The 22,262-nt window shown below is 45.5% G+C and overlaps 1 protein-coding gene across 4 annotated transcripts; it reads left to right on the top strand.

Moving 5' to 3' along the window:
• Positions 1-7,902: 7,902 nt before the first annotated feature.
• Positions 7,903-21,909, top strand: tlcd4b (TLC domain containing 4b). 4 transcript variants are annotated; one of them, XM_061090389.1, is made up of 8 exons: positions 7,903-8,251; positions 8,835-8,998; positions 12,079-12,231; positions 14,066-14,155; positions 16,787-16,845; positions 17,101-17,195; positions 17,324-17,397; positions 17,496-21,909. In XM_061090389.1, the coding sequence occupies exons 3-8, from the start codon at positions 12,083-12,085 to the stop codon at positions 17,854-17,856; spliced, it is 828 nt and encodes a 275-aa protein (XP_060946372.1). In that variant the 5' UTR covers positions 7,903-8,251; positions 8,835-8,998; positions 12,079-12,082; the 3' UTR covers positions 17,857-21,909. The 4 variants fall into 4 exon arrangements, with proteins under 4 accessions (XP_060946372.1, XP_060946369.1, XP_060946371.1 ...); XM_061090386.1 differs by lacking the exon at positions 8,835-8,998 and having other exon boundaries at positions 7,904-8,251; XM_061090388.1 differs by lacking the exons at positions 7,903-8,251; positions 8,835-8,998 and adding an exon at positions 9,022-9,177.
• Positions 21,910-22,262: the final 353 nt, after the last annotated feature.

Raw genomic sequence — 22,262 nt, 5'->3', positions numbered from 1 at the left:
AGAGGATGGTGATAATGCACCTTGACATATGAACAAGGAACTAGGATTACGACAAATAACCTTTTATTAGTGAGTCATCTCTCAATTATGTTTTTAATTGATTCATTTCGCAAATAGCAAAAAACTTGCATCCCATTTTCCAGTAAAAAGATTAAGTTTAATATCACAGACGACTTAACGAACCAGTAAATATTCCCCTTTGTGAAGCTGGAACCAGTGAATTTTTTGTATCTTTGCCTTAAAACTAACTTTACCAATAAATCAACAATCAAAATATTCATCAAATGAAACTGATCGACTCCTAAAAGTTTAAATGTAGTCACTAATGTGTGTAATAGTATTTTGTGCTTTTTGTCTGCTCACAAAGTCGTCTTCCAGAAATCACAATCATCTCAGGCCAGAGTATTTTCTATTAACATAATGAAAATCTTCTCCACAGTTAATGTTGGATAGAAAGTCGCTGAACTGTCGATACCAAGCGAATCAGCAAAATGTTAATTGGCAACATAATTAATTCGCTTTCTGCTGAAATATCTGATATTCTAATTTAATATCCACTCGTGGTGATACAGCCTCGTCAAACTTTATACGGTTACAGGTCAGGGCCAAAGATCCTGGTCTGGTTTAACACACTGTAATTATCACAGCTTGAATTATTGACTAGAAATGTAAAATATAAATAAGAAATAAATCTGAAATGAGTAAAAAAAAAAAAGCCATTCCCTGCTCTGCCAAAACCGTTCCTGACACACACGCACACACACACAGACACACACACACACACACACACACACACTAATGACCTCTCTCAAGCTCAAACTTCTTCAGTGTAGATATTTTAAATTCCAGTTGAGCCTCCCAGGTTTAAATATAGACACCATAAACCGTAGAAATGTGTTTAAAACGATGCTCGAGACGTCTGTAGTTTCCTGTTTGAAGTCGCGGAGCCGCCATAAAACAGTGATGCCTCGGGTTTGAGACTTTGAATATTTCACTTTGTGTGAAATACGTGTGGAACATGAAGAACCAGAATCTGAGAGTACCTGACTTTCTGATTCTTGGGGAGGATAAAAAAATATAAACTTTAAATTCACTTTCTCAGGGAAAAATTGTGTTCAAATAGAACTCAGATTATCGTTGGAGCTTTTTTAACTGGTCAGTGTGGATTTATTTATAATTTTGCAAAGGTAACATCTTGTCTGAATCCCACACACACGTACACATGTACACACACACACACACACACACACACACACACACACACGCACACACACACACAAACACACCATGAAGCTGGTGTGTCTTTGGACAGAAGTGTGACGACTGGAGCTTCAGCCCTGAGGTTATACATGTACCCTGTGTCGCACACACACACACACACACACACAAACACACACAAACACACACACACACACACAAACACACACACACTCACACATATGACAGTGGGGTGGGCTGCAGGTAACCCGGAGTGACAGCTAGGCGTCTGCACGACGCTGCCCAGACGTGCGAGGAGCTGCACAGCTGGACCGGCTCCCAGATGTGGCAGGGTTCATCAAACACACACACACACACACACACACACACACACACACACACACACACCAGATGTGGCAGCGGGAGTCATAACACAGAAGGCCCCAGCTGTTCATGTGTCAAGTGGAAGGAGGACAACTGGGGTTAAGTCATTCTGACAATGGTTACCTGTCAGTGTAAAGAACGATGAGTGCATGTGCATGTGTGTGTGTGTGTGTGTGTGTGTGTGTGTGTGTGTGTGTGTGTGTGTGTGTGTGTGTGTGCGTGTGTGTGTGTGTGTGTGGTGTATTTTGTCCCACAATCTTATCTTCAGTATTGTGTTAGTTGTTGGTTTTGGTTTTGGTTTTGGTTTTGGTTTTGGTTTTGGTTTAGGTATGAGTAGAGTAGTAGGGTAAGTTTACAGGAAGTCAATGTAATTTCAAAGTCATAGAGACACAACTGTTTTGTGTGTTTGTGTTTGTGTGAGACAGAGAGAGTGTGTGTGTTCGTTTGTGTGTGTGCACATGTATTTTCTCCCACAACCTTTTCTTCAGCATTGTGTTAGTTGTTGTCGGGAGTTTGGTTGTGTTTTTGTGTGGGCGTAGAATAGACTGTGCACAAACTTATGGATACACTCCCCCCCCCCCTTCTCACGCCTCCACTCACACCAACGCTCACTCACTTACTGGGACCTGCCACCGGCTGCTCTGCCTCCCATCACAGACCCACTGCTTCACTTCAGCTCCACGTTGTGTAACTAACACGAAGCTTCAGGTTCCGACTCCTCCTCCCTGCAGGAGTCTGTCAGGTGGGATCTGTGAGTTTGAAGAAGAGTTTCTCTCTCTGCTTCCTCTGCTCTCTCTCCAATAAACACAGCACTGAACTGATGGAACAGCCACTGAGTGAAAGGCTCTTAGGGAGACGGTATCATGTCTGCCATCTTGTGTGCAGTTTCAGAATGACATCCACTGATGGTGATGAAGGACGGACAGACTTTTGTTTCCTTGGGGTTTACAAGATCTATTAGCTGGGACTGATTAGACAACCAAGGGGAAAGTGGTGTGAGATTTATTTGTTTCACGTGTGAGATTTATTTCCGTGAAGTTACAAATATTTGTATTTCATTTTTTTGACACTACTTCAGTCCTACATGCACGTGTCAATAGGTTCCGGATTTTTACATTTCATCTTCTACAGTTCACCTGCGACTAGAACTCTTCTTCTTTTCCTCCAACAACGATCTCTTTGGTTTCTTCTCTGTCTGGACAGTGACGTCCTCAAAACCCCTAAAAAATGACCACATTAGAAACTCCGCTAAAAAATATTAGTATTTCATGTGTTTGACATTTCTTCAGTCCTACATGCACGTGTCAATAGGTGCAGGATTTTAACATTTCATCTTGTACAGTTCATGAGACCAGAACTCTTCTGGTATCATGTCTGTAAGGAGCTGAGGAGGCGGCAGATTTAACCAGACATGTTATATTACACATATGAGGCTATATGATGTTGTTGGAATGTAAAACGTGAAGAAGCCTTGGAATTAATGTTGTGTTATACTTCAAGTTTAGAGAGCAAGTTAATAACCTCGGCAGTTTGATGTTTGCAGCTTACGTGTAAAAAAAGCTACAAGAAAAAAAAACAGCCTCTATCGGTTTGTCACTTCCTCTTTTCCTCCAACAACGTCCTCTTTGGTTTCTTCTCTGTCTGGACTGTGACGTCCTCAAAACCCCTAAAAACTGACAACATTAGAAACTCTGCTAGTTCCATTTTAGTTTGAAAACTCCAGGGCTGCGTTCTGATCTGGACGGGCAGAAGCAGAGAGCACGTAGTAACTTGCTAATTGTGTATCTTCAGTCACGGCCCAGCCTCGGCTGATTCTTCAGGCTCCCGACTCGAAGAAAACAAGCAGCATGAATAATCATTACAAGTGTTACTGACCCTGTTGTCTCTGCTCACAGCTGTTGTGCCGTTAAATTCTGTGTTTTACAATGACACAACTGTTTCCATGCACAGGAAACAGTTTATATTATTCAAAGCAATATTAATATTATTGCAAAATATTATTCAAGCAATCTGCAGCAGGTCCTGTTCGAGTCACATTATTTATAAAATGTCCAGCGAGAAGGTTTCATTCAGTGGGTGATTTGAACTTTTTGTCTTCTACACTTCACCCACCTGCCACCAGGACACCTCAGGAAAACATCTGTGAGTTCATAGGCCACTAATGTGTATATTACAGCCGACTTATTATTCAGAAAATGCAAAATTTCTCATCATAATGTGTGAAGGATCACGAGAGGTTTTCCCAGCAGCCCCCCTCCCCCCCTCCAGCTGCAGCACAGTCACTACATCTCAACCTTCCTCCCACGGCTGAAACGCAACAATTAAACTTAAGACACATTTAAATTGTTTATTTGTTTGAATAATACATGTTTTTCACCCACTACCTGCACCACTGTGCTAATTAGTCTCCTCCTGAGACAATCAAATGTTTCAAGCCTTGCTCAGTTCAAACATTGCTCAGAGGGCCCGGGGGAGGCTAATAATTACTGTAATTGACTTAAGACGGCAGCATAATGATTTATTCTGCCAAGTGTTTTCTTGGGATTACAGCAAATGTTACTCTATTAAACATGCACTGTTCAAAACCTGCCTCATATAATAGAGAGCAGAGGAAAACGCTGGATTAGTACATTAATTAATTGTGAAATATCAGTTTGTTAATGCTGCGGAAATACAATTAATTACAGAAAAAAACATTTGAGATTTTCCATATCCCTGTTTTTGTCCTGCACAGACTGCTCAGATTTTCTCTTCAGTATAGTCAACCATTTCAATTGTAGTTTTCAGAGAAAACCTTCATCGCTTCTTTTTCCTTGTGTGTTTTCACGTGTGCTATCCAGGTAATTTCATTATCCTCTGTGGCCTTTTCCCTGTGTCCAACTGTGTTTTATAGGTTATCTTAGAAAAGATCCAATCAGGGCTCCGGACGCCTCTGACCTCGGGGCAGAGCCGCTGACATTTCCTGTGCGACTGGAGCTTTGTCTCATGACTGCATCTAATCCACCGGAGAGGAGACAGCGACTGATGCTCTGCTTCTGCTCCTGTCTAATTTCTACTGAAGCAAACCAGAAGAGACTTTGATTATTTAATACTGTTTCCATCAGAGGAAAGAAATCATATAAATCCAGAGTTGGAGATTTTATAGGAAGCTCAGAGTGCAAAGTAAATGGTTGTTTACAGAAAGAGCTTTGAGGATTCAGGAAATACTGAGGTTATCATGAGTCCCACCTCCTTAGAATATTTGGACGAAAAACAAAAGATTAAACGATTAAAAATGCATTTGTTTTTTATTGTCATTATTTAGATGATGTTGTCTCTGATAGCTGAAGGTGCTAACTCTGGTTGTTGGTGTGTGTGGTGTGACTTAAGCAGCTCGTAATATTCCACATTTGGCATCAGACATTTCATTTAACTTATTATAAGTTTGTGTAGCATCAAATGATTTCTCATCTGTTATTTCACAGTGTAGAAATTCTCTCACCTCTTGGTAAATAAAAGTATCAGGTCCTTCCAGCCGAGCGGCTGACCCTCGGGACACGAGCACTTTGTCGACGCCTCTAACGCTCGATTTCTGTTTCGGTGGAGATGGACACGACTCAGCAGGGAGTTAATTCACTTCACTGCATCTTCTCCTCCATGTGTTTTACCAGCTCACCTCACCGTGTGTAAAGGTCTAAACTATAACTGTATATATAAACCTCTGTGCTCGGCATTTGGAGCACCACTGCGGGGCAACTGTAAAACCAATTAAATCTTTGTTCTGGGCTGGAAGCCAATCACCTCTCTGCTTCCAGCAAACCTTGTCAAGGTTGAAAAAAAAGTAAGAAACCCACTTCACACAGTATTTATGCTTCATGTGAACAGAAGCAACGTGGATGGCACTGACCCAGAGACCCGGGCAGCCTGCAGAGTTCTGCCCTTCATCCAGTCTCAGACCTGGAGGAGAACAGCCTGTTGCCTGTGGAGAGGTGAAGTCGCCCGCTGTATTCAAATGTTCTCCTGATATGATAAACAGGGCCGCTGTTGTTGATCTCTTTATCATCATCATTACAGGTTAATTACACCAAGTCATCAGGCACATGAGATTTTCAACGCTTGAAAATGTAGATTAACGAATTTCTTTGGCGAGGCTGACAAAGTTAATTCAATCAATCTGATAACAGAAGCTTTTAGAAGATGTATTTTTTCTTCATGGAACCTGTTAAAGGGTTTTTACAGCCGTATTCAGACATGAACTCTTTTGCCTTTACTGAAGCAGGAGATTGTTGTGGTCAAATAAGTTTACAATGAACAGAAAATCTCCAGAGACTTTAGTGGGGGTGGAGTTTGGTGCAGAAATGGAAGAAAACAGCAATAAGACGACAAGAAGATGATGAAATAGAACAGAATAAATGAAGTTACACTAGAAAATAAAACACAACAAATGTCCAACATTCAGAAAAGTATTCCAATAATAAAAAATTTATGTTAGAAAGGTTTTAAAAGTCACAAAAGATGTCGCCTGTCTGATCTCGATATGTGGGCTGCTCCAAAGTTTGACGTCTCTAACAGCAAATGTCTGGACAAGAGTCGTGATCGAGCCTCAAGCCTTCAAACCATATTTCCAACAGATCACATTATCAGCACTAACTCGGAGATACAGACATTTTAGCAACACACTGAAAACACAGGCTGCACTTCTGTTGTCTGATTCACTGGATTTGGACTGTGGGTAAATACTAAGGTTCCAGCTTCAGCTTAGTTCACAACTTCATGTGATATGAAAATGATTCAGATCTCTTACATCTTTGGATCTTTACAAGTTTATGAAAAGGTTCAAATTCAGCTCCAATTCCTCCTTTAGGCGCAGGAGTGTGGAAGTTGTGGCCTCTGGGCCGAATTCAACCCGGGAGACTTTTCATAAATACAAAAACAAACAGCTCAGAGATGCATGATGCAAATACAGTCGACTAACACGTCCTTGAGAGTTTTCAGATCCGTACGACTCTAATGTGTCATCACTGACAAGCAACACAGCAAAGCTCATGAAAAGAAAAGTAACACAGGAAGTTGTGCTTTAAATATACCAACTACTATTAGAATTAAAAGATTAGTCACTGTACCTTAGTTTGAGGGGGGGGCCACGATTCGATTACAATTCAGCAGTTGATTCACAATGATGCATTTCACGTCTTGATGACCATATCAACAATGGTGAGTCTGAAATGATTGGGACCAGCCGTAATTACATATTTTCAAATGCATATCAATGAGTCTATTAGGTATATAGTGATCTATTCCGAGTTTTATTTTGTTGATCTAGCCAGAAAGGAAGCTTGCATGCTAACAGCTAGTTGGTATTGTACATTTTTGTAATTCTCACTAGTAATGGATTTTAAAATGAGACTTACATGCATCAGATGTGCAAAAGCAGCTGTGGAAAATGAATGGCAGGTGTTCTGTAGTGAATACACACTGTACTGTGTCTTTTTTGACCCATGTGTGTAAAAGTGATGTAGAAATACACAATAAAGAGAAGGATCCATTCAATTTCAGCTTCTGTGATAGAATTCATATCTTGTCTACTGGAATTTTAGTGTCACACAATGTAAGGCCATAGCCTGTGTGTCTCTGTGTGTGTGTGTGTGTGTGTGTGTGTGTGTGTGTGTGTGTGTGTGTGTGTGTGTGTGTGTGTGTGTGTGTGTGTGTGTGTGTGTGTGTGTGTGTGTGTGTGTGTGTGTGTGTGTGTGTGATGGCGTTGAAACCAGACAAACAACCTTAACTCAACGTGTCATTGTGTAGAATGACTCAGGCCTCATGACATAACGAATAATAAAACACTCCCCCCCCCCCCACCCCACCCCAAACTATGACCTCCAGCTTCAGGATCTGGCTCATTATCTCAGACTGTGTGAAGGTTATGTGTCCTCCCACATTCCAATGTATATCGTGGCTAAAGGTGTGTCGCTGTCGCATTTAGCAAGTTTTTAGCCCACATGTCCGCTGCGATCCTCCTGCCTGGAGCCATGTTCACGCTGTAGCCATGCTAGTTCCGGTAGCATTAGCTGCTGTTTCTTCTGAGGATCGCTGATATCAATCGATCAATCGATCAAATTTATTTGTACAGCCCATATATATATCGTCAGTGATGAGTAAATAATTATTGAATTTTCATTTTTCGGTGAACTATCCCTTTAAATCGTGGACCCCTGTGTTGCCCCCCTGAGATCCGCCCCTGACGCTAGAAGCAGCGTGGCCTTTGTTCCTGAATGGGCGTGGTCTGTACGCTGGGGAGGAGGCGGGTTGGCGGCCGCGCGCACGCACAGACGGACGCAGTGAAAGCGGCTGCGTGCTGACGTCACCGCTCGCTCCTGTCAGTCAACGCCAAAATAAGAAACCGAGGAGAAACTTTTCCTTCGAGCTTGCGTGAGACCGATCTTTCGCCCGGAGGAGACGCCGTGCTGTCCCCGTGCTGTCCCCGTGGTGTCCCCGGGGCTGTGATGGTCCTGGCCCGGACTCGACGCCGCCCAGGAGCCCGTGTTTGCCCCTCTCCTCTGCCGGGGACGCGGGGCTGGAGCCGCGTAGCCCCGCGCTGCTAGCTAGCGTCCACCGGAGGACCGGAGGGACCGTGGAGACACCGGAGGCTGATCCGGGCTCGACCGCCTGACACGACCTGTGCACCGGGGAGCAGGTAACCATGGCCGCCTTCCTCCACCTTCCTCCTCCAGCCGCGGCATGTCGTGTTTTCTCTGCCCAGCACCGAGCTCTGTGCGCCGGGGAGCTGCAGCGGCTCCAGCGGTGAGCAGCGGTGCTCCTAGCAGCGTTAGCCCGGGTGGTAGCACTGATTCCCCGGCTCGGCTGCTGGCTCTAACCACAACCTGCCTGGTCGGTGTAAACCATTAATAACCCGGTGTGTCTCCGCCATGCTTTGTTGTGCACTGGGTGGTTCTGCTGTGGAACCAGTGGGAGAACCAGTGCTCATGATGCTGCATGAACCAGTTGCCTGTAGCGTGCACGTTACCGGGGAGCTGGTCTGGAGCCTGTGCACGTTTCTTTCCGTAATAGATTCCGATTATTTATCAGTATTCACGCCCCTGACCCCAGGCCAGCCTGCAGCACTACCGGGGACCACCGGTGGTCTTCAGGGGCTGCAGCTGCACCGATCCTGGGTCTGTGGCCCGGGGTGGGGGGGTGCAGCACTGCGGTACACCGGGGTTTTGGATTTCCACAGGACATTGAACCGCTTTTACTTATGTGTGGTCGATATGTCACAGGGTCACGGTTTGCTGACATTGCAGCGGGACAAGGTCAAACCCTGGCCGGTAGATCTGCTCTCCTGTCCGGGCTGTCAACCGCAGGGAGGAGGCTCTCCTCCTCCTCCTCCTCCTCCTCCTCCTCTTCCTCCCATGGGGCAGAGTAGTAAAACCAGGCCTGCCAGGTGAAGAATGCCAATGAATTATTCAGGCACATGCTGCATATGATGGCCGGGGGAATGTGCACATGTAGCTTCTGCTCTCTGGGACAATGACCATGTGGTTCAGGCTCCTCCAGGGAGAAAAGTGCAGCCTCAGCCTCCCCTGGTGAACTTACTGGTTTAGAGAAGGAGGCACTGGAAAGGTCAGTGGGAGTGGGAGTGTCAGGAAACGTGTACTTTAGGTTCAAATCCAGACTTCTATGCAGATTTCAGTTTCCTTTTGACATGTGAGGAAGCAGCCAGGGGTGTCAGACGTGTTCGACAGGATCGTTTAGGGAGGATTCAGGTGAGGGGTGAAGCTCTTTGGCGTCGGCCTTTATCTCTCAGTCTCGCCAAGTTGAAATCTTTGTCTTCATCTTCTATTTGTCATCCTGAGATGGTTGTATTTTTCCATTTTTTTTATGTCAGACACGTGTTACAAACGTCGTCAACATGCCCACATGGTCGCTGGGAACTTTCTGGATTTGCCCGGTAGCAACTGACCTGCCTGTGTGTCGAATCAGTTTTAAACTAATGCGAGGGAAGGCAGGTTTATTTGTAGAGCCGAGTAGATTAATATAACATGATGTGGATCTGTTGAGGGCAGATAGATTACACTTTAAATCTAAACCAGTCGGAAAAACATGGTCATTGATATTCATATGCTCCATATCTGTGTTGTTTACTACATGAGGTTATTTGTATTTCTGTTACCGGTTGATTTGTTTGTTTGTTAATGAGGGAGCAAAATACACTGAGGTCAAATTATCCCCAAACAGAATCACAAAGTTAATCTGCATGCTCTTTAACTGTGAAGGAAATTAACATGTGGAGTGAAAGCAACTGAACAGTGTAAGAAATGAACAATTATTTGCAGAAGCCATCAGGGAAGTCTTCAGCATTGATTTTAAAAAGCACTTCCCTGTGAGCTTGTTCCACTCGTGTAATACTGATTTCCCTCTGCACATCTTTCAGGTCCTGGCGCCCCTGAGCAAGGCACTAATCCTCAGCAGCACTCACAGAACTGTCTGGAGCCGCTCGGCTTTCTCTGAGAGCTTCTTCGTGTTCTTTGTGTTTCCGCCGTGCAGCGTCCGGACACTGGACATTTCAGATTAAAAATAGAACTTCATGTAGGCTGCATGCCTCCTGTGTCACGGGTTGTCCAAAGGGCAACTACTTAGGTTGCTCTGCACTCGCAATGCCTTCACAAAATACACGACTGCATTGTGGTGCTTTGTGTGTGACCACGTTGTGTGTGTGTGTGTGTAAGTAATCTTCTCCTTTCACAAGGCTAATCGGCAGCGCTGTGGAAATAAGTGGTTTTAAATCACTTGCATAACTTACAGTCGGTGGTTTAATCAGAATTCTGTGAATCTGTCGGGGCAGAGTCCAGACCAGCACTGATACAGTATGTCGCAACAGCTAATGTTACTCAACAACAAATGAGATGTCATCATTTCCTCTGAAACTATGTGGTCTTTATATAACTCTCCGATTCCCGCAGATTCATAATTGGAGTTATTTTGATATTGATATGGACAGATTTGCTGAACAGGTGTAAAGATCTGTTGAGATTATAGAATCTGAGAAACGAGGCCTGATGCAAATCTCTCTGTTGTTAACAAGTTGATAGTGGTGACAGGATTTCTATACGTTTTAGGAATATAAATTACTGGACTTGCTTTATATTTTGTTTCGTCTAGAGAAGGAAACCAGGGATTCAGTGACCCTGAAACATCCAGAGAGCAGAATCAAACTTTTTGTGTTTGTGAGTGTAAACATCTGGAACAGCTGTATTGATACAGTCTGAATAGAAGCATCAATCTACAGAGAATGGGGGGGAAGAACTATCCGTGCATTGGAAGATTACATTTCTCCAGTTTCCTCATTTAACTATAGAACAAACTGACTCTTGCTGATTTTGCAAACCTGTGCTATTTCAGTTCATCCGCTCTGATTGTCTGTCATCAGAGGAGATGAGTTTCAGGTCCGGTTTGACCTCAGAGAGAATAAACACACAAACTGTATGTGGATATTTATACTAGAGATATTCCTACGTTTCTATTGGTCCAAAACATTATCTGTTTTTAGACATCAACTCTGGAAAATGTCTGGAAAGGTTTTTATGGATCCTCTTTTTCACCCTGAGATATTTGTATTTTTACAGTTTGGTGTCCTTCACCTCACTGTGATTCTCCCTCTATATTCTCACATGGGCTCGCTCTGATATTTTCTGGACATTTTACTTTAGGGACCTGGCAGGAAACGTTCTGGAGAATGTCCACAGAAACTGACTCGGACGTTGATGTCATCGTATAGAGACCCTCAGGAAACTGTTCGGACTTCAGTGGACCTCATGAAAGCAGCTCCGTCTTTTACTTACATCTCAATGCTGAATGATAGAATAAAGCTCAGATGATTGTAACATTAATAAAAAGCATTGTTGATGCAGAATTCAGGCAGAAAACCTGTTGCTCACTTCCACAGCCTCAGTCTCACGAGCTGAGCCAGTTTCTTCATCTGGACAATCCTCTTTCCTTCCCTCGCTCAGCCTTTTGTTTTCTTCTCACGGATTTTTGCTGTGTCCAAACTAACCCACTCTAATCCTCTTGCAAAATATACATAATAATAGCGACCTTTTATTCCCATGCAGCCTGAACGCCGTGTTTTCTGCTGTATTCACTGCACCCGCTAACTTTTGTTCTGTCTTTTCTCTCCCGTCTATTGCCCTTAACTCTAGCTCCTCTCCCCGGCCTCTGCTGCTCCTCTCCCCCTGTGTGGACAGCCCTGCTTGTCTCCAGCTCTCATGTTACTTGTATTCGACCGCCCGTGTCTTCGCCCTTATTTCTTCTCCATCTGTCTCTTTTCTTCTCTCTGGACTGGAGGAACCACACAGAGCGCCAGTTCCTCCTCTCACCACCGCCGTCGCCTCAGTTTCTCCTCCGCCTCTGCCCAGGATGACTGACAGTCATCGATTGAACCTGTCCATGTGCATCGCCTCATCCTCTCTGTGTCCTCCCATCCCGCCCCCCCACCCGTCCCGTCTCCCTCCCTGTTCTGTTTAGGTGAATGATGGAGACGAGGGAGTTGACCGTTGTAGCTGGCAGCTTCGTGAGTTTCCAGCTGCTCTTCTCAGTGGTCAGCCCGCTGCTGTCGTCCGCCATCGCCCCGGGTTATGGACGGCTGCCTCACACCAAACTGACAGAGTGGAACTCCAGGTATGTCCCAGAACACACCACTGTCTCTCCGACAGGCAGACACACTAGTTTGATCTTAACAACCTACATGGAAGCCGGAGCTGAACGGTTTGCCAGCTCAGCAGCTAATCAAAGTTCCACCGCAGGTACATGCAAAAGGTTATCATGTGGTCGTGTGTGACTGCAGATACAGCTCCTCATTATCAAGTGAACCTTAGTCAGCAAGTGAAGTTTAAACTGGGAGATAAATATTTGCTTTCACGCTGAGTGTCGGATGAGAAGCCAGGAAACAACAAGCTCTGTGTTGTACTCAAAATGGAAAACGTGTGTTTTAAAGTTTAATCTCGCTTAATTCCCCAAAGGACTAATTCATAGCCGGGTGGATGGACCTCCAATAAAACTTCTATAGAAAGGGACTGTGGTATTTCCTCTTTCCCAAAAGGTAGAAATACTTCAACACCCAGAATGCACCAGGGCCAGGTTCCATTCACCTCTTGAACCAACGTTTTTATTTGAAATGTTTCTGACTTACATATTGTCTAAGGAAAGAATAGTAGAAAAACGTGAGTGAAAAGTACGTGAAGTTTTGAATCTGATATAAAACACCACGAGACACTTCTTCAAGATACTGTTATGTAACGCTGACCCCCCCCCCCCCCCCCCCCCCCACCAGTGTTCTACGTGTGGGTGAAGTTCAGGGGGGGGGTAATCATCTGGAGTTGCATAACATCTGTCACTGACGGTTCCCGGCTGTTTCTTCTTCTTTTCTCAGTCGTCCACATGTGCTCGCAGATGATCCCTGATTCACACAACCATAGCTTCCATTAGCCCATTAGTGCGGGGTGGGGGGTATTGACCAGAGCATTGAAAGCAGGCCAGGCCTTTAGAGTGGCCTGCTGTTGCGTAACAGCCGGCGCTCTGTGTCAGCGTGTTGTTTATGTAACCACAACTTAAGAGCAAGTGGAAGAGGGAGGATGCCTTTACAAAGAAAGAACAGGGTCAGTGTCGAACGCAGCTTCACGAATGATATATTCCCTCTACTTTATAGAAATGATTCCTTTTAATGTTTACAGATATAATTAGGAAGATAAGAAACCGAACGGCTCTAAAGCTGCACTCGTGTTCTTTTGAGGACAAATCCTAGGTCTGGTGTCCACAAGAGTTTTGAGCTGCTAATACGTAGAAGTTTGGAAACGCTGCTGAAAACCGTTTGAGTTTGATAACTCCGGGTCTGAGGAGCAGAAACTGAGATGTTTGGACTTGATGATGTGAGTTAAATTTGGCATTTTACACAGTTTCTACTGTTTAAACCGACATGGGAATGCCCAGTGTACACAAACGGTCACGTAATATGTATTTTCAGATACGTTCTATAAGACTCACAACACAGACGCACAGCTTTAAGGACACGTGGTTCTACAAACTTCCCTCCGCCAAGTTCCTCCACGTCCGTCCCGCTCTCGGACACTTGACTCTGACACAACACTGACTGGACTGACTCTCTCTCGCTCACACTCGGCCGGGGCTCAGCCAGCAGCTGTTGCCTGTACCCGGGGGGGGGGGGGGTCACTGTCCTCCAGAGGCGGTGTCAGTTCCGGAAGGAGAAGAGATAAGAGATAACTGGACCTCTGCAGTATCTCCTCTGTGGCCCAGATAACTGATCCAAAGTTCAGGGGCGACGCTGATGAAAGGGAAGATCCACACGTAGATGTTGTTTCATACTGTTTGCAAATGATGGACATCAGGGACGTTTACCCCCCCCCCTCCTACTTTAACGTTTACCCTTTTTAAAAACCTGTATTACTCTGCCACCATGTTTACTGAATTTATTTGATGTGTGTGTATCCTTCCTCAGGTTGGTGTCGACCGTGCACGCTCTGGTTGTGGGTCTGCTCTGTTTGTACATCCTGTGGTTCGATGACGACGTCAACGCCAACCCCGTCTGGTGAGAAAAACAAGAACTAACTCACAGTTTGAATACCCAACACGAAGTAATCCAACATGTGACCTTCAAATCAGTAAATAGCCTCATAAACCAAATGATCCTGTACGGCCGATAAGGCAACAATAGTCACAAATCATATCTCCTCATTGTAGCAGGCTCGAAGGAAGGAAGGGAGGGAATTTGAATGCTTGAGATGCCTTCAGGGGAAACCGGTCCTCTCACAGCTGCTCTTTACGAGCGGCAGCGGCGACGAGGGGGGGGGGGAACAGATGAGGGGGTGAAGACGGGAGGTGCAGAGCGGTTTAGGAACGTCCGGGCTGGTGGTTTAATACCTTTTGGTGAGATGGAGACGGTTTTCCTCTCATCAGAGGGAAAGCGGGAAGGAGAGAAAGGATCTGAGAGAATGAATGAGTCTCCAGTGAGTTGTGGATTCAGTCTTTGATTATCGTCTTTTCATCCGTCTCTCCGTCTCCCTCTCACTCTGCTGCTATTTTCATCATTGAATCCCGAAAATGAGAAATCTCCTTTTCCAGTATTTAAATCAGTCCTTTAAAACATTTCTGTTCAGCTCTCTCTCTCTCTCTTCTCTCTGTCTCTCACCTCTCCTCACTTATATTCTTTAAACACTCCTTCCCTCTCTCTCTCTCTCTTGATCTCTTTCTCTCTCTCTCTTTTTCTCTCTCTGTCTCTCACCTCTCCTCACTTGTATTCTTTCAACACTCCTTCCCTCTTTCTCTCCTTTCCTCTCCCCTTTTGTTTCGCTTCCTCTCTGGCTTGCGGGCAGACAGACGTGAAACCCACCAACAAGGATCCTTTTCATAGCAAACAACAGCAGCCCAGTCTTCTTCTCCCCCCCCCCCCCCCCCCCGACCATCTGATGCAGCAGCATCCCACATCTCAGGCTGTCGAATCAATGCAGCGCACCTCCCTCGCTCTCATTGTCTCCGTGTCGACACCCGGCGTGCGTCGCAGATGGAGTAAAAAGAAAGTGGGGTGGGGGTCAAGAGGGACCCCCACCTTCCCCCCTCCTGCTACCACCAATCTTGATCTTCTGTGTAGTCAGGTGCTTAGTGTCGCCTCCCTCCTCTTGAAGACTGTTTGTGTCCTTCTCACCATTTGGACTGGATTCTGAGCATTTAGTCTCTTCCTCATAATTTGAGCGTTTCAGCGTTTATCTCTTTGTGGGAGCAGTTCCTGTGTCACTCCTCCACTGGGCAGCTTTGTTTCTTCACTTCTCTGTGTTGAATTCCCCCCCGGCGCCCGGCGGCACCTCCACTCGATCCCCGGCGGTCTCCTGACACCTTGCAGCTCAGCCCGTTGCAACAGAGGAGTGGTGCAAGCATTTAATTCTCCGGTCAATCTGATTGTATCACAGCGCGGCTAAGACCCGTCACACGGACGCATTGTTCTGCTCGCTGCTCTCGACACGGCCGGTGTGACCACAGCCAGACGCGTTGGAAACCTGCTTTGTTTCTAGCTGCTGGTCAGACTCCTTCAGTGTCAGTCTGGCCTCTTATCAGAATCCATTCAGGTAACAAGCAGGCAGCGAGTCCGACCACCGGGCCTCGGCTGCGGTTCAAGATTGGCTGATCTGGATCTGGAGTTAACATGTGAGGGGTCGGAGGAGGTGAATGGAGGAGCTCATTTCAGGGTTGTGTTGTGATTAAGACGTTTTATTTCATATGTTCTGCAGGCGACTTGTAGGGGGACGGAAAATACATTAACTCCATTTATTCAATCATTTCAAATACTCCAGTTCATGAGGTTATACTTTCCTTTTCTAGAATGATGTTTGATTTCCAGTAGCTGGAATCCTGCAGTTATCTGTCTACTTCTACTTCAGATGGTGACCTAAAATAATCCTTCATATCTTCTCTGGTGAAGCCTGACAAGATCCAGATACACATCTGAGACTTCAATGTATGTGTGTGAATTGCAAATGCAGATAATGACCCATCACATTGCGTGGGTTTGTGTGTGTGTGTTTGCGTTGTGTTACACAAGCAGTCAGCTGGTCACTGGCTATACGATACCTGGGAGTGATACCAGGATCCGATGTCCATTGACGCAGACACCTTCATTGTTATTTTGAACAGTTGTTATTTGCAAGGACACCAAACGGTCACTGTGCACCAGTCCGTGGACTCGACTGGTTACTATTTGTCCAGGCGCTTTGCCAGAGGAGGCCAACACAGAGTCAACAAACGTGAATGTGTCCTTCATTCACAACAGAGCAGCTCGACCTCGTCTCTGGTCTCGTCAGCGTCCTCTTCTATTTAATCAATGTCCGAGGGTAAAGCTCATCAGCAGCAGACAATCATCAAACCATCAACCTTCAGGGACCTGAGTGATTCCTGATGAGGGTGTTTACATGGTTCTATTCAGGTTTAACTTCTCCTCTAAGTTGTAGCCAGTGTCTTTCGCTTTCTCTAGAAATTAAAAAAAAAACCTTAAGACAAACACACAATGAAACTCTATCCATACAGAAGTAGATCATTGATCAGAAGTATACAAATCACTCTTAGTGGTCTTAGATTTCTGGAGTATGACAAAGCTTCCTCCTGTGTTTACCTTCAGGGTGGTGGAGTCAAAGTGGAAAACACCTTTTTAAACTCTCTTCTGTTTTCACAGGGGCGAACCCGGGCTCGTCAAACTCAACGTGGCCATAACATGTGGTTACCTCCTCTACGGTGAGTTATTCACTGGAAAAGTCAATCTGAACCTGAAATGTGAGATTCATTAAACCAACATTGTGTAATATGTCAAAAGAAATTATATGAACTTTTTTATATTTTGTTTACCGCTCTATATTTGAGTCATTTTTAGAAACTGAAGATTTAATGAGACATTTTCAGCCTAAAACATATTTTTACACGATCGTCCTCCTTCACAAACAGACGTCTCAGTTTCTGATAAACCTCTCCTCTGCTTCTCCTCTGCTGTAGACCTCGTGCTGCTCGCCTGTAACTGGCGCACTATGGGGGACAAGTTTTTCGTCTGTCACCACTTGGCGGCGCTCTACGCATATGGATATGTGCTGGTGAGTCACTCCTCTAGATCCAGGGAGTAGGAACCAAAATAGTAATTTAACAAACTGTGTGATTCAGGTCTTTTGCCGGTGTCATCATGATACTGTGTATTTATAATAACCTGTGTTTGTGTTTGCAGTCTCGTGGCGTGCTTCCTTACTTTGCAAACTTTCGTCTTCTCTCAGAGTTGTCGACACCGTTTGTGAACCAAAGGTGAGTCACTCCCGTTCGTGAGTCACTCTTTTGTCCCGTGAGCTCCTCTGACTGAAACATGTTCCATCCTGACGTTTCTTAATCTTCTTCTCCATCAGGTGGTTCTTTGAGGCGTTAAAGTTCCCCCGGGGACACTTGATGGTGGTGTCGAACGGCGTTGCCATGGCGGTGGTGTTCTTCCTGGTACGCATCGCCGTCATGCCGTCCTACTGGTTCAGTGTGTTCGCCACCTTCGGCACGGAGGAGTTTGACCGGCTGGGTCTGGGCGCCCAGGTGGCCTGGATCACGTCCTGCATCGCCCTGGACATCCTGAACACTATCTGGATGTACAAGATCACCAAGGGCTGCTACAAGGTCCTGATGAGGAGAATTGGAGGAGGAGGAGGGAAGGTGAAGGAAGGAGCAGAGGAGTCGTCTTCCCCTCTCGACAGGAAGTGCGTCAACAACCACACGGACTAAAGAGACGTAGAGGACAGGATGTGTAGACGCAGACACAAGCAGGGAGGCAGGCAGGCTGGACTCAGCATCCTTCACCCCCCCGCTCCAATCCCTACAGCTAGCCCCTGATCTCGTCGGCTACTGGACCGGGCTCCGACTCTTCAGGCTCCGCCCCCGTCACCGGACAAGGAGACGGCTCTTTGACTGACTCAAGCACCAGCCTTGTTTTTCACTGACGCATTGGTATCCTCCTGGGTGACGGAGCTCACAAGCACACTTTTAACTCCACTCACCTGTTTCATCACCGCCGCCATTTCCTCCCTCTCACCCCCCGCCCTCCATTTCCTCCCTCTCATCCCCCCCACTAAGTCTCCTGTCGCACTCAACTTCAGCCAAAGCCCAACCCTCTGAAGTGCCTGTGAACGACAGGAGAGCAATAATCCCGGAGGAGCGAGACCGCGATGCTCGACGCCGTTTATCCCCTTCAGTCGACTTCCATCTCCCGGTCACGCCGCCGCTCCTGAAGAACGACCTCTTCTGTTTTTAACACCGCGTCCACACTCGAAGGAGCCGTGACGTTCAGAGTGAGGAGCTCTCCCATCGGACCCGTGCAGTGTTTGTGAATCTACAGGGCTCTTGTCTGGAACTCATCTGACCTCACGAAAAAAAGAGACAGGAAAAACACCATAATGCCTCTTCTACAGTTTCACCTGCTGTGGCCTCCTTGTGACAAGTGGCGCCTGCCGATATCACCAGCCCTCCAACCTTCCTTTTATGATTTGGAATAAATATAAAGTAGAGCATGCAGCAAAGGGAAAGACACGCTCTCTAACACCTTTAACTTCTCGCAGGACGAATTATGCCTTTTCAGTATTCATCACGTCTCTTCAGTCTCTTTAGCCGTCACAGTAACGCGTCTCAATCTAATATCAACATACATCCATCGCAACCCTCTGCCTCACTGGATCGAGCTCCACTGTCCAGCTCACACATTTGATTTGGTTCTACCTCTCCCCCGGCCTTACAGACACTCGGTCAATCCCTTCCTCTTTTCCTTCTGCTCTTCTGTACGTAGCCTTCTGAGTGTGGTGTGTGTGTTGTGGTATCACTGGTATCACTGGTGCAGAGGGGCCGTCTGGTCGGCCCACCCAGGCCGTGCAGGGAAACGCAGTGGCATCACTTTTCTCACTAAAACGTCCAGTCAGTGTCGAGCGGCGCCCCCCATGAGGCTTTTTATACTTCCATTTATTCTCAGTAACCCTGAGGACCTAATGGAGGACAGGGGGTTCACACACACACACACACACACAGAATAGCATGCTAACCACACACTGTATCTGGTGCCCTTCTCCAACACTGACGTGGTGCTCCTCCGTTTGCTGAATGTTAGCAATATGACATTTTTCAAATTCTTTTTCTATCTAATACTCAAATTTATATGGATGTACCGATCTGTGACAACAATATGCTGTTGAAAGCAACGTGGCAATCTGCATGTTTGTTTTTTTCTTTCTGTATAAATGTATAAATCATGTCTCTAACGCATGGTAAGATTGACATATTTCTGTGATGCCTTAGTGAATAGTTACCATAGATGAATAACATCTAAACATTAATTGCATTGGTCTAATGCTGAGAAGGGTTTGTCTTCCAAACACAGGTGATGTTTTTGCCTCTGGGAGGAAACTGACTGCATGTACGTTAGATTCCTCTCTGCTGCCCCTGCATGTCTGTACATATTCTCACATACAGTAACTCTGCAGGTACCTTTCTCCCACTGTATGATAACTCACTAATCCTGGCCACGTTTTCTGCAGAACAGTTAAATTTGGTTTCACAGGCCACGTCACGACAGACAGAATCACAAGAGGTTGAAGATACAGCTGCATTTAGGCTCTGCTCACATTTTGACTCCCTGTTATTGTGTTTGCTTTAACGAGTTGTCCACCAGTTCAGCATCTTGCTCCTGTAACAGTTTCAGACTCGCGATGTCAGTTGTTTGGTTTCTTTGTTGTTTTTTTAAGGGGGAAGAGAATCGATGCAGTAGAACCAGAGATAATTGTCAGGTTTCCATTCAGCTGCAGCACACGGTTTAACAAAAGTCCTAGAGATGTCTGTAGAGAAACACTAATGAAATTACACTTGTACATCGAGTAGTTGTAATTCTACAGCCAGGTGCAACGAGACAGAGACTTAAAGAAGAGAAACACTGGAAAATCATAACTAATTATCATGTTTTTTTAACTGTATGAACTGTCTCCTCTGCGCCACACACATCAGATGGGAGCTGGCACTAAATTGATCTCTTTAATGGAGCTAATGGTTCAGTCCCATGCTTCACGTCGGTCGTGATTGATTCAGGAAGTCTGAGCACCCCCCCCCCCCCTCTCGGCATCGTTATGCTCCAAGTGGCCAACTGGTGCAGAGATGAGGAGCAGGTCCACTTCACTCTTTAATTCTAACGTCTAGTTTCCATCCTCCAGTCACTTGAGGCATTTCTCTTATCGATCTTTGCACAGCTCCTCTCGGAGCCACACCAGGCTTTATTCGACCAGTACGTACCAACGTCTGAACTAATCTAAAACCGTTGGATTTCCCATTTAAGTATCTGTCGTTGCATAGTTGGTCTGAGAATGTGTGTAGGTGTTTTCACTGGAACCATGAAGCACACTCCCTGCGGAGCATGACTCAGCGATCTCCTGTTGTTCTGTCTGTCACCACGGAGGAGGGGCTACAGGAACTCGTGCCTTCACACAAACTGTGGATGTGATTCAGGCAGATTTTGGATTAGCATGATCTTTCTAGTGTAATAAATATCCAGTGATTATTTCCCCTCTATTCCGTATGTATACTCTGTGTATATTTTTATAATCTGCCTGCACAATGATTAATCCGGCCAAGTATTATAATCCAAAACTGATCCGTCGTCAGGAGCCTGTTGTGTGTAGATTTTTGTTGTTGTGCTCTCCTGATTCGAGGGATGTGTGTCTGTGAATGTTGTCATGGGTCGTCCAGTGGCATTACGATGAGCTCACGGCGCCCGGCGCGATGAAAACTGAAAATCAAACTATATATTTTTGACATGAGCACTTAGACGGACACGTAGTTCACGGGAAAGGCTCACATCTCGTTTCTCCGGCCTTCAACGCAAAACTGTGAATAGATGTAGAATAAAAGCTGTAACTGTTCAGTCTAGATATTAAAGAGATCGGGGAGGGAGGCTTGACGACACGCGTGTTCTGGAATGTCTTTTAGTTTGAACGTTGAACTGAACTTTTATACTTGTCAGGATTTTCTACAGAATATATTTCAAGCCCTGATATTTGTGCTGTATCTCAAAACCTGGAGCTGCTTGGAAATCGACAGAATGAAGTGATGAGGCTGCTGTAACCTGCACGTAATATCGTGTCTGGTTAGAACAACCCGGTTGCCTTTGTTTCTTTTGGGAGGCCAACGTTCATTATGTTATATAATGAATATATTTAAAAATTATATATATATATATATCAGAAAGGTATAAGGAACCAGCTCAGTATCCTGTTCTGAGATCGAGTACATTATAACAAAGCTGCATTCAAATTGGTACTAATACAGTTTATTGAGCTGCTCATCTCAAGGTTACACACGGTATTTAACAATTATTAGTGCTTCTCAAATCTTTGTTTTCAAATTTGATCCTGTACGAACAATGAAATGTGACTGATGGATATCCGGGGACGACGGCTGTGGTGTGACGGTTCAAAACGACTGGAAAAAAAAACCTTCAATCAAGTGACTTGCCAGTTTTTGTTTCTCCTGTTGAATGACTTGCCAGTGTGGCTTATGTTCCCTCCTTTTTAATTTTGTCTCCTAATGCAATTTCTTCCTGTGATTTTTTTTTTTTTTTTCCTCCTGGAGGTTTTAATGTGAAACAGCCGACACCTCCACACTGGCCTTGGGGGCCTCGTCTGAGCGCCGCGGCTCAGATTGTTGTCGTCTACAATCACCACTACTAATGATCATGTAATTGTAGTGCTGACAGCCGAGACTTACTTGAAAGTGTTAATCTTCAATAAAGTTGAAGAAAAGAGAAAAGCTGGTGACGTGTGTTTTATTCTTATGATTATATCCCAGCCTCTGTTTGTGTTGTGTGTATATTCATCGTCCTCTGAGCGATGATGTCAGCAGGGGAAGGACCTGTTGAGTTCAGGGTGACGTGTCCACACGGCAGCAAACTGAACCGTTCCAGAGGCTCGTCAGCAGCCGGCTGGTTGTGTGACAGCTCGGCACCAGCTCGCCAAGACCTGCTACTGGGAGCTGGCATCTCCACTGGGAGCTTGCATCTCCACTGGGAGTTGGCGTCACCACTGGGAGCTGGCATCTCCACTGGGAGCTTCTCTTTCCTTTTGAATGGTGTATGTGTGAGAGATGAAAAGACAAAGACGGAG

The sequence above is a fragment of the Limanda limanda genome, chromosome 17 (genome assembly GCF_963576545.1).
Source record: "Limanda limanda chromosome 17, fLimLim1.1, whole genome shotgun sequence".
NCBI lineage: Eukaryota > Metazoa > Chordata > Actinopteri > Pleuronectiformes > Pleuronectidae > Limanda > Limanda limanda.
The sequence above is the reverse complement of the archived record's forward strand: the minus strand, read 5'-3'. Positions and strand labels throughout refer to the sequence as shown.

Excerpts from the sequence above, each read along its gene's own strand:
- tlcd4b (XM_061090389.1), top strand. The coding sequence starts at position 12,083 with ATGATGGAGACGAGGGAGTTGACCGTTGTAGCTGGCAGCTTCGTGAGT. Across the intron at positions 12,232-14,065 it reads CTGACAGAGTGGAACTCCAG|GTTGGTGTCGACCGTGCACG; the intron begins GTATGTCCCAGA and ends ATCCTTCCTCAG. Across the intron at positions 16,846-17,100 it reads ATGTGGTTACCTCCTCTACG|ACCTCGTGCTGCTCGCCTGT; the intron begins GTGAGTTATTCA and ends CCTCTGCTGTAG.